This window comes from Mycteria americana, chromosome 7, assembly GCF_035582795.1.
Source record: "Mycteria americana isolate JAX WOST 10 ecotype Jacksonville Zoo and Gardens chromosome 7, USCA_MyAme_1.0, whole genome shotgun sequence".
Lineage (NCBI taxonomy): Eukaryota > Metazoa > Chordata > Aves > Ciconiiformes > Ciconiidae > Mycteria > Mycteria americana.
The window spans coordinates 38306985-38323324 of NC_134371.1; the positions used below are offsets into that span (position 1 = coordinate 38306985).

At 52.1% G+C, this 16340-nt stretch overlaps 1 protein-coding gene across 1 annotated transcript in view; it reads left to right on the top strand.

Annotated features, from left to right (window-relative positions):
* The window catches only part of PAPPA2 (pappalysin 2), a 94292-nt gene that overhangs the window by 58892 nt on the left and 19060 nt on the right, over positions 1-16340 (top strand). Inside the window, exons 14-19 of the mRNA XM_075507898.1 lie at positions 1403-1574; positions 3952-4129; positions 6359-6572; positions 13454-13622; positions 14344-14476; positions 15607-15716. Coding sequence (XP_075364013.1) covers positions 1403-1574; positions 3952-4129; positions 6359-6572; positions 13454-13622; positions 14344-14476; positions 15607-15716 — 976 coding nt within the window. The remainder of the gene's footprint in view (positions 1-1402; positions 1575-3951; positions 4130-6358; positions 6573-13453; positions 13623-14343; positions 14477-15606; positions 15717-16340) is intronic.

Genomic DNA, 16340 nt, shown 5'->3' on the forward strand with positions numbered 1-16340 from the left:
GATGATCTTAATCCCAAAGAGCCTGAAGTCAACATGCACAGGTCTGACATGCTGCATGAGCCTGTGGGAAGAGCAGAGGTGCTGAAGACCATCAAAGCAGAGTGGGAAGGTGACCAGAGTGGGGTGGAGGAGACAGCTGCAGGATGTTCAGCTTCTCCCTTCCACCACATGCTGTGTGGACACGAAGCTCAGGCAACTCTGCTGCCAGGTCTGGGGGGGACTGTGTGTAGTTTGAAGAACACGTCATGGATGGTTCCCTAGTATCTGCAGAGGTTCCTTCTCCAGCTAAACCTTTCCTTGCAGTTGGAGAATCGTCTGTGAATTCTCTGATGTCTAATACAGGGTTTGACATACCTGTCATCTTTCTATCAGCACAGGCTTTAAAAAGGCCTCTTTATGTTTTTTTTTTCTTGACCATCTGTTGCTGCAAATCCTGTCTTATTCTGCACTAAGGCTGACTGAAATTGAGGTGTGGATTCAAAAGTTACCAGGAAGGAGAAACGCCCAATGTTACTGTCAGCTTTGTTGCCTTTGGAAAGTGCACATCTCTTGCTGTTCGCTGTCTGTCTCCACACACTAGTGTCTGAGACACATGTGTGAGCAGAGTATGTATGGGAGGACACAAGTGAGTGGCTGCAATCACATGTGAGTCTAATGGTGTACTCCCTATGGCACTGCAGAGCACAGTTTCAGGAGGTCTCTTGCCACAAGTTCTCTGGTGTCCAGTATGATTTGAGCATACTGGAGATGACAAATTGTCGTGTGGTAGAGACCGCCTTGCTGCCGGAGGAGCTGCAGTGTGCTCAGGAAGGTGCTACAATGACTGTTGTTTATTCATTGTGCATTCAGGAGTGCTGCTTGAGAGGACCATCTGATATCAACTTTCCCACTTTGGCCATAGGAGTTGTGGCCATGCTAGATATGTCACCTGCCTGCACTCTCTGCATGACCTCCTTCCTCTTGCTCTCTCGGTCCACCTACACCAAGCACCAGCAGCCCCTTTGGTGCCAGGCTGTGTGCGGGCTCTGTGCAATGCAGCCTGTGCACCCTGGGGCAGAGGAGCTGGAGTAGCCCCACCAGAGAGCATGGATTTTGAAAGGATTTTGTTGGGCCGTGCCTCCTTTCATCAGCTTGGAAGGACACGATGGTCTGTGGGAAGGTGTGCGCGGGGGTTGGGCTGAGGTCTGGCCAAGGCAGAGCTGGGAAGAAGTACCCTCCTGGCATCATCATCATCAGGAGACTTCAAGCTTGGAAGAAGCTGGGACTGAGGGATAGGTTTGCATCTCTGTAGGCATCTGTGACCTGCTGAGCATCCTATGCAGGTGCCACCCAGAGAGAGCCCCTCCTTGCTGCAGAAGCCCTGGGACCCACTTGCTGATCCCTTCCCTCTTCTCCTCCCTAGCTGTGTCCACGGTGTCTGTGCAGGATTGGGAACCTGCACGCGGCTGCTGCTTGCTCATGCTGCCACCCTCAACTGCACCTCTGATGGCCCGAGGTACATGGTGTGCACCGTCGCCTGTGAAAAAGGCTTCGTCCTCCGCTCCAGCAATGGGAAGAGCCTGGGCTCCATGCAGGTGAGGGGACCTCAGGGTGGGGGTGACCTCATGGCCTGTTGGACTGAGTGCTAGTTAAGAAAGGTTTAACCACCCCGAGGTGGTTGGAGTGACCCCAGGACACCTTGTTCCTCCAGCTCTGACCTCCTCACTGCTCTTCCAACAAACCTTAGCCCAGTGGAGGCTCTGGTGCTGGACCTCCATGCCAGTGGCTAGTGGTCCTGCCCTGGGGACCTCTCTCCTTCCTTTGCTGCAGTCATCCTAGCTGCCTGCAGACCATGGTGCTGCCTGCAGACCACAGCCCGCACAGGGCGAAAAGCCACTGCAGGGGATGTCCCAAGCCAGAGTGATGCACTCCTGCAGAGGGAGAGCTAGACATTTCTGTTCTCCAGATGGGCATTGCTGGGAGGGTTAAACATCCCTGGGACATTTTCTCTCTTGAAGCTGGTTAGTGGCTCAGGAAAAAATGAAGTCATTGCAGAGCGACTATATTTAGAGGCAACTGACAGCGCCGAGAGCTTTTCTTCCTTTGTGTTGCATTGCAATAACGCTGCCCACGCCAGCAGGGCAGCACAGAGGTCACCATGAAAGAGTTTGTCCTGCTTTCCAGAGGACTGGGGGATGCCTCATAAAAGGCACAAGTCAGCATGGCTCTTATCCATTGACTGAGGAGACCTGGAACTGATGTGTGCTTGGGAGATGAGCTGCCTTGGGTCTGGGCAGTCACCTTGGCAGGGTCACGGGCACAATGCATCCCGTCCTTAGGCTGTTCCTGGAGGGGGGAACAGGAGTCTTTGGGGCTGACCTGGTCCCCGTGCCAGCCTGAGCAAGAGCGTGAACTTCCACGGGCTGGAGACAGATGGAGGTGAGTCAGGCCGTGTCAGCAGGATTGACCTCTCATCCCCTTGGAGTGTTGCAAGTGCTCATGATGCCTGGCAGGTAGGTTTCCCATGCTGCAGCCATTGGCGTTTGCTGAAGGAGAGAAGGGCGCTGGAAAGGGCAATGGGGCAGCTGGGGATGCACTGCTCGGCCCCTTGTCACTGGGGAGGTTATTAATTACAGGGCTGCATGGCTGTGTGGGCCAAGGCATGCCCAGGGAAAACAAAATGTTCCTGTTCTCCTCTGAAATGAAACTGCACAAAATAAATCTGCCTCGGGTGATAGTTTTCATGCATTTGGCAGCAAGATGGAAAAATTCTGGACAGAGCTTTACCATGTGGCTGTCACAGCAGATGGCAGCTTGCAGGTGCCCTGCCCTGAGCCTCACCAAGTGATGTTACTGGTTTGGCTGTGTGACCCTATGCATCTTGAGGCATTTTGGGAAAACGCACGCAGCTCTCTCCTGAGCATCCTTTCTACCTGGTTCAGCTACCCCATGATCCTGCTGTGCACCCAAGAGTTACCAGACTCAAATTTAGTGATGTCCTTCAGAGCCGCCACGTCCAGGTTCAATCAAAATGTGTTGGCTGGGAGGACAGGTCACACATTTGACTGCACAAGCAGCATGGTTGTACTCAGCCAGTGAAGGGACATCAGGAACAGTTGAAAGACACCTCTTGGGTCTGCAGCCCCTGCCTGAAGACTGCTGGGCTGGGGTTAGCGGTCTGGGAATGGAAATCATAGAACAGTTTGGGTTAGAAGAGACCTTTAAAAGATCTAGTCCAAATCCCCTGCCATGGCTAAGGACATCTTTCTCTAGACCAGATTGCTCAGGTCATCCACCACTCTGTTTTGATGAAGTCTGTGGCACATGTTGATCATGTTTAGTGGTGGGAGCACTGAGGGTTAGGTTCTCATGCAGTCCCACAGCTGTGTAAGAGGGGCTGTGTAATTAGGGTTTGTAAATGAGGTTATATGAACCTCTGATTTCAGTGGGGTCTGTGGGCTGAGGCATGAGAGAATCGGTGCATTTAGGGAAAAACAATCAACAGGAGAGCTGCCTGTCAACAGCTGAAGTAAGACTTGATCTTGTAGGGGAGAAAATTGCAGCACACAGAGCTGGGAATAACTTGTAGCTCAGGAAGTCGTAGTGTATCTTGAAGTGATTTTCCTTTTTCCCTTAATATTCTCTGGCACCACTCAGACAGTGTGCATGCAGCTAGCGTTTTCTGGAGGCGAGCAGTTACAGACCAAGCATTAGAAGGTCTCTTGTGCAGGTGGCTTGTGTGTTAGCCCCAGGGCCATTCACTGCTTTCACACCCCAAACACCACCCTGTGAACAGGTAGGGGCTTTGTGACTCAGTGTCCAGAGCGGGGAGAAAGGGCACATTGGGGGAGGAAAAATGGGGGGAAGCTCTCTTTGTCCTGAAACCTGGGTCAGCCCTTTCTGCTGTGGTGGCAAACCAGTAAGATTAAAGTTCAGTCACAGGGGTCTGATGGAGCCTTGCTTTCTCCGCAGCAGGAGGTGGTGCTGACATGCAGCTCGGGGCGGTGGGACAGATCTGTGACTTGTGACCCTGTCGACTGCAGTATGCCTGACCAGTCCCACGTGTACTATGCCGAGTTCTCCTGCCCCAAGGGGACCACCTACCTGCAGAGATGCTCCTTCTCCTGCATCCACCCAGCCAAGCTTCAAGGTACAGTCTGGAGTGCTGAGGGATTTAACTCTCCCTGTTTGGTGCCACCTTTTCATGCCTGTCCTAAGCTGTTCAAACAGAGCATTGCCAACTTTGAATTTCCCAGTTATCCTGGCTTCTCCCAGCCAGGTGGGCTCTTGAGAGACCTCCCAAAATGGTGGGCATTCATCCTCCTTGAGTGGGGACACCATAGTGTGGGGATAATTCCCTCTGACTCCCATCCCCTGGCTGGCAGCCCTTATCCATCCACCTCAGGGTGTAGGGATGTCTTCTCCTGATAGCTGGTGAGGTCTGGCAGCCTCCAGCATTATGGGGACGAGGGAGGCAAGAAGTGTGCAGGCAGCCAGCGCAGACAGACAGAGAGGACTTCAGAGAGCCAAAAGTGGCTCTGTGCCTGGTGACTGTGGGAAAGTGTGTGGTTCAGGAGTCCTGGGGCTGTATAAAGCTGTAGAGACTGATGCCCACAGCTGCAGAGCAGTCTGGGAGATGCTCACCACCCAGACACACAGCAGTCCCCCAGACACACCATGGCCTGGCTTTCATTCTGCCGACTCCATCAATAGCCGCAGGAATGTTTTTAAGCCAAGTCTGAGAAAGAGAACTACTGTTCCTGTCTATACAAGGCTGAGCTGGATGGGATTTCGGGGGTAATTGCCTTGACAGCTTCAAGCATTGGGACTTTATGTGAGTTTCCACCAGCACCTTTGCTCTGAACAATCACATACAACAAATCATTTTAATGGGTGCCCTATTTTATGGAGACATTTATAGCTGAAACGTATGAAAATAATTTACTTTTTTTTTTTTTTAAGTTAAATCTAAGGAGCAAAAACTGCAGGGAATTAAGGTCTCATTTCATGATAGGGGGATGCTGGCAGATCCCCAGCATGAGCTGATCAAACAGTAGCATGCAAATGATGACTTGACAGCCCAAATTCTGCATGAACTGATGCCCGTTGCCTTAGGTGGGTCAGCTGAGGGCAGGGCTTTAATCTGATCTTTCACTCACAGCTGCCTCTTGTTCCTGCTGAAGTCAATGGGAGGTTTGCCATGGGCTCCCTTCATGGGAAGGTGTCCCCTTGATGGAGCACCCTGGGTGACTTCCAGTGGCTGACATGACGGCTGGTGGAGCTCAGTCAAGGCTGCTGAGCCGCGCGGGTAAACTCACAGAGGTCCAGCTGGCTCAGCTGAGCTGTCAATGCAGGGACGTGCCTGATGCTTGCTCTCACCGAAGGTTCGCATCCTTACGGGCAGGCTCTCAAGCCTAATAAATGCTAAGAATAGGCAAGGAAAGGATGACATGGCTGCACAGCGCTCGGAGGTGGGGGGTGACCCTAGGCAGTGCCGGCCCGCTGGGAATGCAGGCGCTGTGCGGAGGCATGGTCTTGTCCCTGGTCCAGGAGCACTAGTAGGCAGAGCAGCGATCACACCAATAGAAAGCAATGCTCGAAGGGAGCATGGAGCAGTCTGGCCACATCAGGAACCTGCTGATCCAAACCCCTCAGCAGGAAGAGTCCCATTCACTCCAGTCCAGCTTTCTTTTTCTTGCTCAGCAGTTCCCAGTGAACCATCCATCATCCTCGGGTAATGTAGTCCTGGACACTTACCGCAGGCACCCAGAGCTGTGCAGTTTCGGCCACCTGTTAGCTGGGTCTACCAAACTCCCTTTTCTCTAGAGGGACAACAGAGAACTGGGCTGTAATACTCAACCCAAGCCTTTAGTAAAGGGTGGTTTGAATTCCCAGTCACACCAGTTAAGGCTCCCACATCTGTCCTGCTGGCACTTTCCAACTTGTGGTGCACGTGTAGCATAGGGTATGACAGCTTGTAAGAGAAGGTGAGGACAAGCTGCAAACAGCACCTGGGGAGAATGGCTGAGCTAAATATGACAGATAGCTGTCATACACAAAAGCTCCCAGCCCACTGAAGGCTCTCCTGAGGTATCACCAGAGAGGGAAAGTTTTGGGGAGATTTGCAGAACCAACATCCTTTCTCCATTCCCTAGAAGTTGTCCCTTCCCCACTTTTGTCTGCATTCAAGGAATTTGATTTCTGTCCCAGCCTGACCAGCCATAAAACGGAGTCCATGGTCTTCATATTTGTTGCCTCCCTTGGCATCAGTATCCGCTCTAACAAGAGGACTTTTGTTCGTTGCTCTGAGCTTCCCTCAACAGGACTCCGTCCCTGGGTCAGCTGTAACCCCAACACACTGTTTCTCTTTTGGGGTCAGGAACAAACCAGTGGCTGACCTGCCTGGAGGATGGTCTCTGGTCGCTCCCCGAAGCCTACTGCAAGCTGGAGTGTGACGTGCCTCCCATGGTGGCCAACGCCAAGCTCCTGGTCCCACGGTGCCTGCAGGGAAACCACGACGTGGGCTCAGTCTGTCGCTACAAGTGCAAGCCTGGATACCATGTGGCCGAGAACACAGTGGGCAAGCCTAAGAAGTAAGTCTGTGGTGGATCTGCTATCACCGTTTCCTCCGTCCTCCCAGCGTGAGCAAGGAGGAGAGGTGATGGTACTCTGGCAGTCTTGAAAAGCTGATTTGATAGGTACAAGGCAGAGCAGCTTGCTCTGGTCATGCTGATTTCTTGAGATACAAGAGGCATTCCCCTGGTTTAGGTGAAAGCAGGTAGGAACAAGATGCGAGCTGCTGTTGCATGCACGTGTACATTAAGTGCCTTAACCTAAATAAAGCATGCGAATTTTCTCATGCACCTCAACGTACTTGTCAGTTGCTGAAAATTAAGCATGTATAGAAGCGTTTGTGGACTCTCAGGTAATTAGATGTAATGAAATGCTGGAAGACTCTTGGAGTTGCTGTCTTTCCTAAAAGTGATAAAACATAGATTAAGGCATTGGGGGTTGTAAGAATGAATCCTTTTGTCAGGATTAACATTTTACCCCCTGCTAAATTTAATCTCAAGCACTGGCATTTCAACTGGAGAAGATTTTTCCTGATGCTTCGTGGAAAAATTCCTGGTGATTCACTAGCCCTGCGCTCAGCCAGTATCGTGACACTGAGGGGTAAAGCAGCATTTTGTCTGCGACGCCTCCAGCTGAAGTCCCCATTGGGTATGGTCACTAAAGATTCCCTGGCACTGGCCGGGTCCTCCCCAGAGTCTTGATGCTAGCCCAAATCAGGTAATTATGTGCTAATTGTTTAATGCCCCCTTCCAGTTTTAATTGGATGCAGACTTCATCTCTGCTTTGCTCTGGGGTAGGGTGGTTGTGCACTGGGAAGCAGTTGCCAAATTTCTTGCCTCGTAATGAAGGAAGTGGTTTCTGTAAACAGCTTTTCGCAGTGTTAGGAGCATTTCTTGGGCCAAGGGGAGCTAAGCAAATTACGATTATGGCTACAATCACATGGACTGCTTTGCAAACTGTGGAGCAGCTTGCGTGCCTGTGGCATTTCAGGCACTGGACGTGCAATCAGATCAACACAGCTTGCAAAGTTAGGCCATCTCCGTCATGCTGCAGCAACTGCTGGTAAGAAAGATGCCCTCTGGAAGTTCCTGAGGCTCCTCTGATGTGTGGGTCTTCCCTATGGGTCTGAACAGCCTGTGAGACAAGTCAAGGAAAATCATGCGAAGTGGTTTACATTTTCATAGCAATGCATGTTGACATAGCATTTTCACATTTGCTATTATCATTACTACTAATTCATCTAACATCTTTGATCATAGAGTACGATCCTGTCATGGTAAGCAAAAAAACATTAGCAGAAGCAGAAACTTCATTGTTTTCTTATCACGCAGATTAACTGCGATGTGAGTGGCCTGATTCAAAGCAAAAGCCTTTCCTTGGAAGTGTAAATGCCAGTGTACCGTCTCATCTGGAGCTCTGTGTATACTCAGCATGAGTACAAACCCCTTGGCACGTGTAGTGAGTAGCAGCTACTAGCCAGTAAACGGGCCGGTCAATTGCTGGATTGCTGGAAATCCTTCTGGTGTTTCAGCCCTGGCAGGCAGAGGATGGGAGCTGCCAGAATGAGAGGTTGCTTGCTTTGTTCAGGCGAGTTTTGGAGAAAGCGAGTTGTTGGAGAAGGTGATGGAGAGCTCTGGAAGGGGCCAGGACTGGTGGGGTGCAGGTTGCTCATGTGCTGGTGAGGGAGCAGGGTCTCAGCTGATGACTCGGACATCAGGTTTTGGGGTCTTCTGAAGTCTTTCTGGGTTCAGCAAACTGAGTTCTTGATCTGTTGTCTCCCTGTTGTACATCAACCCAGCAAGCACCAGCCTTGCTGAAGGATTTAGTGTCATACAGGTGTTGATGGGCATAAGACAGCAAGACTCTTTATGTGTACTAGATATTGGACAAAAGTCAGTCAGTCCACAGCTGGCACTGAAGACTCCCCATGCCACCTAAATAGCCCAACCTTGGAAATATAGTCAGTCTCTCTTTGAATTATTCTTCTAGCTCTAGTGAATCGTGCCTTTTTAGAGGGGAATGATGAAAGGAGCGTAACCCCCAGCTGGCCTCACCAACACCTATGGGGCTCGGACTGTTCTCCAGGGAAGGTGTAGAGGCATCTTTGGGTGTCTGTGGGTTCCCAAGGGATCAACCCGCTCTGCTACTATGTGAACGACATGCTCATCTTCTCACAGCACTGTTGTTAGAAGCTTGGTCATTTCCTTCAAGGGCTGCTTGTAGGCACCTTCATTCAGGGATGGCTCTGGATCCCCCAGGGACTAATGTGAGCAAGCTCTAATGTGAGCAAGCAGGAACCCAACCCAGCCAGGGCTCAGCATCACCTCCTGACTAGCTGCTTTTTTGATCAGCTTTCTGCAGTGCATTCCTCTCTCATGGACCTTGTAAAACACCATGGCTGCTACAGCTGGACTGGGGACCTAACCCCTGGGGCTTTGCTCCTCATGTGCTAGGGCTATGGTGCCCACCTTATGCAGGCCTGAGCCGTGGCTGGGATCCAGCTGTCTGTCCAAGACAAGATGCTCTTGGACACAGATGCTTGTATGATTCCCTCACTTCTGTTTCCTTAGTTGAATTTTACTGCAGGGGCAGTTGCTTAGAAGGCTCCTGCAATCTTAGTTGAAATTAATTTCCCATAGCATAAGTGGAAGAGAAAGGAGATAAAGAAATCTGTTGTCTTGGAGAAGATGCTTTTATCTATTAACCTGAGTGAGGAAAGGCCTTTCAGAAGTCACTGCTTGTCAACAAGGGATCCTCAAGGAAATCTTGATTGCATAATCAAGATCCTGCCAGAGATTTGCTGCCTTTCTGCTGGCAGGGTCATCTGACTGACAATGCTGACATGAAGGGTAAATCTTCTTTGACTCTTCCTAAAGGAAATCTGTTTTCAGCCTGGAGAGCCACATAACAGCCTGGTTTCCATCTGCCAAGTTATTTCACATCTAACACCAAAATAACAGTAACAAGGGGAACTTAGCATGTGCATTCATGCTTTGTGATGGCACGTCTCTGTTTTTGGGCAGCATCTGTCCAATGGCAGCACCAACCCCCTGACCTGGATCGCACAGAGCAATGAACTGCCAAGGAGCAATGTTTGGCATCATCCAGGGCTGCAGCATTGAAAAGAACTGGGCTGAAAGTCAGAGGTCAGATATTTCAGGGGACAAAGGGCATCACCCCTGCAGTGGTCCCTGCTGTTGCTTCCACCACAAAGTGCCACGTGAAGCAGCTCTCCAACAGGAATATCTAGGACATCCTTTAGACGAGCACTCTAATGCTGGGGGGATGCTCTCAGCTTGGGGACCAAAAAGGTCAGACCCTGCAGAACAGTTGTTTCACTTGCCCAATGCAGGATGATTCCTTGGAGAGAAGAGATTTTGGGATCTCAAAGCTACTTTTGTTGAGGGATTGATGAGCCCCTTCTGCTAGTTTGAGGGAATGAAGCAAAGAACTGGGCACCCAGGTCTTTTCAGGCAGCTTTGAAAGTCTCAGCCTGCATTTTGACCATAGTTCAAAGGAGCCATGAGACAGCCCAGCCCCCTGATGAGCTTCCATGGAGATGCCGGCCCCTGCGCCTCCTGTCCCCATTCAAAGCCTATGGAGACCATAAAAGTGGGAGAGGGAGGTGGGAGAATGTGGAGGAGAAAATGGACTGGAAGGAGCTAGCAGACTGGGGGCTGGAAACGTATCAGAAAGATTGCAGCAGGCAAAGCAGGACAGCCTAGCCCTGGGAGCATCGGCGTTTAGCAGGGCACCGGGCCACTGTACATTTGTGGTGGGTGCAAAGGCGTGGGGTGCTCGCTGCTTCTGCCCATGTCTGGCCCCTTCCAGGTAAAAGGCAAACACCTGCACAGCTGAGGGAACCAAGCAGCCAGGTAAAGAAAACACAGGCTGTCAACTGGACTCCTGTGTCACTTCCACCTCTAAGGTCTCTGATGAAGATTTACAGCCCAGGTTGCCCAGGCTGTTTGGAGCACAGCAGCAGAGGTCCTACAAAGCTGATGTCGCTTTATTTCAATTTACCAGCAACTCTCCCTGCTTCCCCCCTATTCTTTTTGAAGCTGTCAGTCTCCTGCCATGGGAGATGAGGCTTTAGGCTCATTTATCACTGTTACTGTACAGCAGACCCCGTTCCCCCAAGCTGGCCACCCCAGTACGCAGCTGGATCCCAGCCAGGCTCCTGCGTGCTCAGCTCCCAGAGCTGGGCAAGCGCTCATGCCTTCACATCAGAGGCAGCCCTGGCTGGCCTCAGACGTCTCCCCTGCCTCCTCTACCCATTAGGCATCCGCTTGCCTGGTTGGAGGGGGAAGCTTTGACTCTGATTTTCCTGGCTTCCTTGTTAATCCTCAAGAAATGCCGCTAACCCAGATCAGAAGAAGTCGGGGGGGTCTGGAAATTTCAAGCTGCTATGAGGTTGTGGTTTTTTTATATATCTTTTAAAAAAAAAAAAAAAAAAAGCCTCTCCCTTCCCTTCTCTGTGCCTTAATATAAACTGCTCACTTCATATGTGCGGCAGTGGTCCACATGCCACCTTCTACCCTGGGGTCAGCCCAGGCTAGCCCTGTTTGAAGTTCCCCAGCACAGATGCTGGTGGTGGGGTGAGGGATGCAAGGTGGTTTCTCCCCCCAGGTCTAGGGGGGGTGCAAGTTTGGGTAGAGGTGGGAGAGGCCATGCACAGTGCCAGCCCCCACTGGGGTCACTCTAGCACCACATCAGGACAAGAAGCCCTGGTGAAGACGATGGGGCTCAACCACAGTGTGCACCTGTGCAAACTGCAGCTCCTGCAGCGTGTCCTTCCCATACTCGGCCCCTCTCCCCAGGTCTTCCCAAGGCTCCTAGGCAAAAGGCCTCTGCTGTGATCTGGGGGAGCAACAGGGAGGTGCAGTGGCTGCATCAGTTATACCCTGGTGGCCAGCGGGGGAGTGAGAAGGAGCATGTGGCTGGGATTCTCCTGGTTTGTAAAGGAGTTTGCTCAGTGCCTGAGGCATTGCAGTGAGGCTTTGCACCACCAGGTCGCTCCTATTGCCATAATGCCATCAGCTTAACCCTCAGCGATTTACCCCTTGCAAGTCGTAGAGCTAGGTCACACCCTGTATGCCAGGCAATTTAAGAAGGGAAAAATGCTGCTTGAGGATCTGGACATCCGACATGGATCAGTACCTCTTGGCATGCACCTTCGCTTGCCTTTAAAGATGAGCAAAACAAAGCATTCAGACATGGGAGGAAGCAGGGTCTGATGGGGCATCTTTGAAAGGCAGTGACCATCATGCCAGTGGAAAGGGTGAGCAACTAAGAAAGTTAAACTGAGGGGGGCTGAAACCACAGCTGCCCACAATGGGATCCTCACCACCCTTCCAAAATAGTATGTAGTTGCAGTTCCCTTCAGTCGATTCAAGGCTACTGCTCTTGGGGTGACTTTGCAGCACCACTTGCTGCTCGGGTGCTCACACTGTGGCCACCCACGTTCCCAGCGTGGTCTGGTGGGAAGATTTGTGCAGAGCTCTGTGCCCAGAGGGCCTGCCACATCTCACCCCTTTCCCTGCCTGCCTCCACATTACCTGCTGGAGCCTGAATTCACCACAGCAGGAATCCACTGTCTCCCTTAGTCTTTAGGAAAAGCAGATCCCTGATTTCTGAAGGGAGAGGGGGAATCCCTAAGAGCTGCAAATCTTTAAAAGGATGAGAATGTTTCAAAAAGCTCTCAAATTTCCCATCCAGGAGTTCCCAGCAGAAGTGTGTAGGGGGATGGCCACCAGCTCCTGCCCCACATCTGGCAGTGGGGTGCAGATGGGGTCCCCTCGTTTCTCTGGGCCGCGTGACCCTGCACCATGTGTTGGGGGGCAGCTGGGTGGCCCCATGCAATGTCTGCTGCCGCTCAGAACAAGGGGCAATTTAGTGCCTCCCCCCCCCCGGGGTTTCTCTAACCCAGTTAAACCCCCCTCTGCGTACCTGTGACACGCTATAAACTCCATAACGTGGTGCCTGGAGCCCTGCCTGCTGGCACCGGTGGTGGGGGAGGGCAGGGGCAAGCAGCTGGAGCAGGCTATCTAGTAAAGAAGGACAGGAGGTGGTGGGGGGAAGTCTCATTAAGGACAGAGCAATCAGCATGGGCTCAGGTAAAGCCCATCAGTGCTGTCAAAACCTGTGTGTAAAAGTCTGGGGTCGCAGTGACACGTCCTCTTCTGGGAGAGCAGTCCCTAGCCAGCCCGATGCTTTGTGGGCTTCCATGCCTCTATGTAAAAGATGTGGTGTCTCTATCGCTGCCAAGGACGGGAGACTGAAAAGCGGGTGGGCTCCGCTCCTGGACTTTTTCTTCCTTTCTTTTTCATCGTTTTTTTGGCAAGTAGTTTGCGCCTGGGCTGTTTTAGCAGCGCAGGATGGTATTGGTCTGCTGCGGTATGACAGCCCCTTGGCGAGAGGGGGATTGACAGATCTGGCTGGAGTACAAAGAGGAGCCTCAGGAGTAGCTGGGTGCAGGCCAGCAGGATTTACTGGTGGAGGCTCACTCCATCCAGCAAAGTATGTAGCTACTGGCGGTAGGACAAAGCAGCTCAGGACCCGCAGGGGTTGTAGGGCAGAGAGGAATGGTTTAGGGGCACCACTAGAGGTGGGGAGCGATGGGGTGGTGAGTGCAAGGAAAAAGCATCCAGTGCTCCTAAATCAGCATGATCTCTCCAGCAAGGGGAAGAAAAGGTCCCGGTTGAGCGTGGGCTGTCCCTTCAGGAGGGCCTGCCCATGGTGAGGGGTGGGATGGCATGGGAAAGCCCCATGTGGGGGGGGCTTGGTTGTGCTCCAGGAGAGATGTCTCTAGGCTGCTCCTGCTTCTGTGGGACGCTTGGAGCAGCCAAGGTGGGGTTTCTTTAGGGAGCTGCAGCCCAGTCTGGTATCTGTGTTTCCCCAGGAAGTTTCTGAAGGTCCAGTGCCTGGAAAGTGGGCAGTGGGAAGAGGGGCACTGCATCCCCGTGGTGTGCGAGCCACCCCCTCCCGTCTTCGAGGGCATGTACAACTGCACCCAGGGCTTCGAGCTGGACAGCCAGTGCATCCTCAACTGCGAGCCGCAGGGACAACAGGTGAGTGACCTGGGGGCAGGGAGGCAGAGATCGGCCAAGCATTGTGCTTCAGAGCACCTGAAAACAGTAGGGCTCCCTGTGCCCTGCCGTGCAGAGGGGCCCCCCAGCAGCTTGGCCATCCCCAGGGCTAAATGCCTTTGTACCACCAAACAGCAGTTGCCCTGCAAACCCACAGCTCTTCTTGCTGGATACCAGCTGTGGCACAGGGTGCACCACTGCCCGAGAATGCTCTTCTGCTCCCTGGTGACCCTTCCAAAAAGCAGTGGTCCTAGGCAAGCCTGCTTGTATTGAGTGAAAAGGGTCAGAAAGCAAAAGTAGAGGGTTTCCAGTGGATTTTGGGAGCTACTGCAAATGCACTTGCCTGGGATGATGGGCAACTTTGCTGCAGCAGGCTTGCTAACCAAGGGGCTTGCCTGAGGGTGGAGGCTGCTCCCTGCTAGGCTCTTCCACCCAGGTTTTGCATCCAACCTGCTGGAAAGGTCTTGTCAAAAGAAGGGCAGTTGATTCCCTCTGGTGGGATCCAGCAGCAGCTGGAAAACAATTTGCTTTCTGGTCAGTAGTGCAAAGCACACATAGGCTGGACCAGATGGCTGCAACCCAGCTGCCCTGGAGAACTTCCCTCTGGACTTCACTGGCAGGAGGGGGATCCTTGCAGTGGCCAGGCAGGGTGGTCCCTGCCGCTGCCGGTAGTAACACCGGCTGCTCTCCCTCTGCTTTGCAGGTTCCCATTGTCTGCACCAAGGAGGGCTTGTGGACAGAGGAGTTCAAACTGTGCGAGAGCTTACGGGGCACCTGCCCGCCACCCCCGGAGCTGAATTTCGTGGAGTACAAGTGTGAGCAGGGGCACGGCATAGGTGAGGGCAGATGAAAGCTAAACAGAAAACCAAACCTTATGTTGACTCAGCCCTCCCAGAGAGCTTAAGGTCACGATGACTCTTCTTGTACCAATCCCCACTAAATCTATGAAAAAAAATCCTGTTTTCTCTTCCATCCTCTTTCTAAACACAGAGCCATGGGTGGCTTTAGCCTTGTGCATGGCCTGGTTGTACTCATGGGCAAGACTCAAAACTAAAGCTGGCTCCAGTGTAAGCATCTCTCTTTTCAGAAGGATCAGGGACTTGTCTCTAGAGCAAACCCAGCTCTTTACAGTAATTTTCCTAATCTCTAGCCCTCCGTCCCCCCTGAGGTCTCTCTACTTGTTACTACTGCTAAAGTTTGCAGGGTTAATGTGGCAGGTCCTAGATAAAAGCTGCAGTGACAATCACGCGTAACACGGCACTTTGACCAGATGAGGGACCACATCATCCATTTCTTTCTCCAGGACTTGGTCACTTTGTGCTTTCAGGAAAAGCTGCAATGCTCAGTCACAGCCGTTGCATCTCATCTGGCATCCTGCTGGACAGGACGCTTGAGCAAAGCCTGTATCACTCTGAAGCAAACACACCAGTCATCTAGGTCTGATCAAAACAGGCTGAGGCGAGTCTAAGGGCAGGGCCTGCTAAGGTTAAGCTTTGGACAGACATGATGTGAGGCTGGGGTTAGGGTTGGGACCCACCTGATTTTCCAAGGTGGTTTTTGCAGCTTTTTTTCTTCCTGGGTCATAGGAAAGCAGTGGGAATTCAGCATGATAGAAAAACCATGAAAGATGCTTCCTAACATGTCAACAAACATCCCATAGCATTCAGGTCAGACTTATTTTCATGCTGGATCCCATGTCCTGACATGAGGGCTTGAATCTGTCTCTCAGGGCATGTTCAATTTTCCTCTCATCTGGGAGAAGGGAATTGGCCACAACTCCTATAGGCTCTTGCGTAATTCAGGATTTGGGGAAGGAATTGCCATCCCAGGTTGGGAGGAAAAGGGTCTCCTCTATGTCTGCCTCTGTCCTCAGTGAGGAGCCTACACGTTTGGGTCTGGTGTCCTCCCATAAAACATCATTGCCTGGTTCCTGATGAAGTCCTCAAGGTGCTCTCTCCTCCCACAGGTGCTGTGTGCATACCTTCCTGTATCATACCTCCCAGTGACCCCGTTATACTGCCCAAAAACATAACTGCTGAGACTATGGATCACCGTCTGCAGCCCACCAGAGTCCAGGTAAATGGGGAGGTGGATTCCTCTAGCAGGGGGTTTGCTGGCAGCACAGAGGGGAGCCCCCCTCCTCTCTATCTGGTGTTTTTTAACCAAAATCTCTTTGCCTTGCATGAAGAAAGATAAGACTTGCAAAGATAAGCAGCATAAGAGAGCTCAGGGCTGGCTGGCCCTCTCCAACGCTGCTCTGGAGGTACCAACGCTGCTCCCCGTAACCAGGTTCCAGTGCCGAGGTCCTCCTCCCTCCCACCACTTTTTCCTCCTCTTCCCTCCCCTGCGGACACTACTGTACAGCCTCCTGCTCTCCTGTACCAAAGTTCAGCATAAGTTATCAGCTCACAGGCCAGCTTTCAAGGATTTGCAGGATACCACAATGAATGAAGCTAAATGCAGGAATCCCACTGATTTTTCAGGATGTGCTGCATGCCTAAACCTGCTAAGCTGCTGTTATTGTCAGCCAGCGGTGGGAGAGCAAAAGCTGCCCCTGGCACGGCATGACCCTGGGTCCCCGATTACCTGGCAGCAGAGATGCAACCCCAGGCAGGTATCTCCCTGCCAGGGAGGAGGCAGGGCACTGTCAGCTGAAAGGTGTCTCCGGCTGCCAGGACCCACTGGTTGGCCTGTTACCTC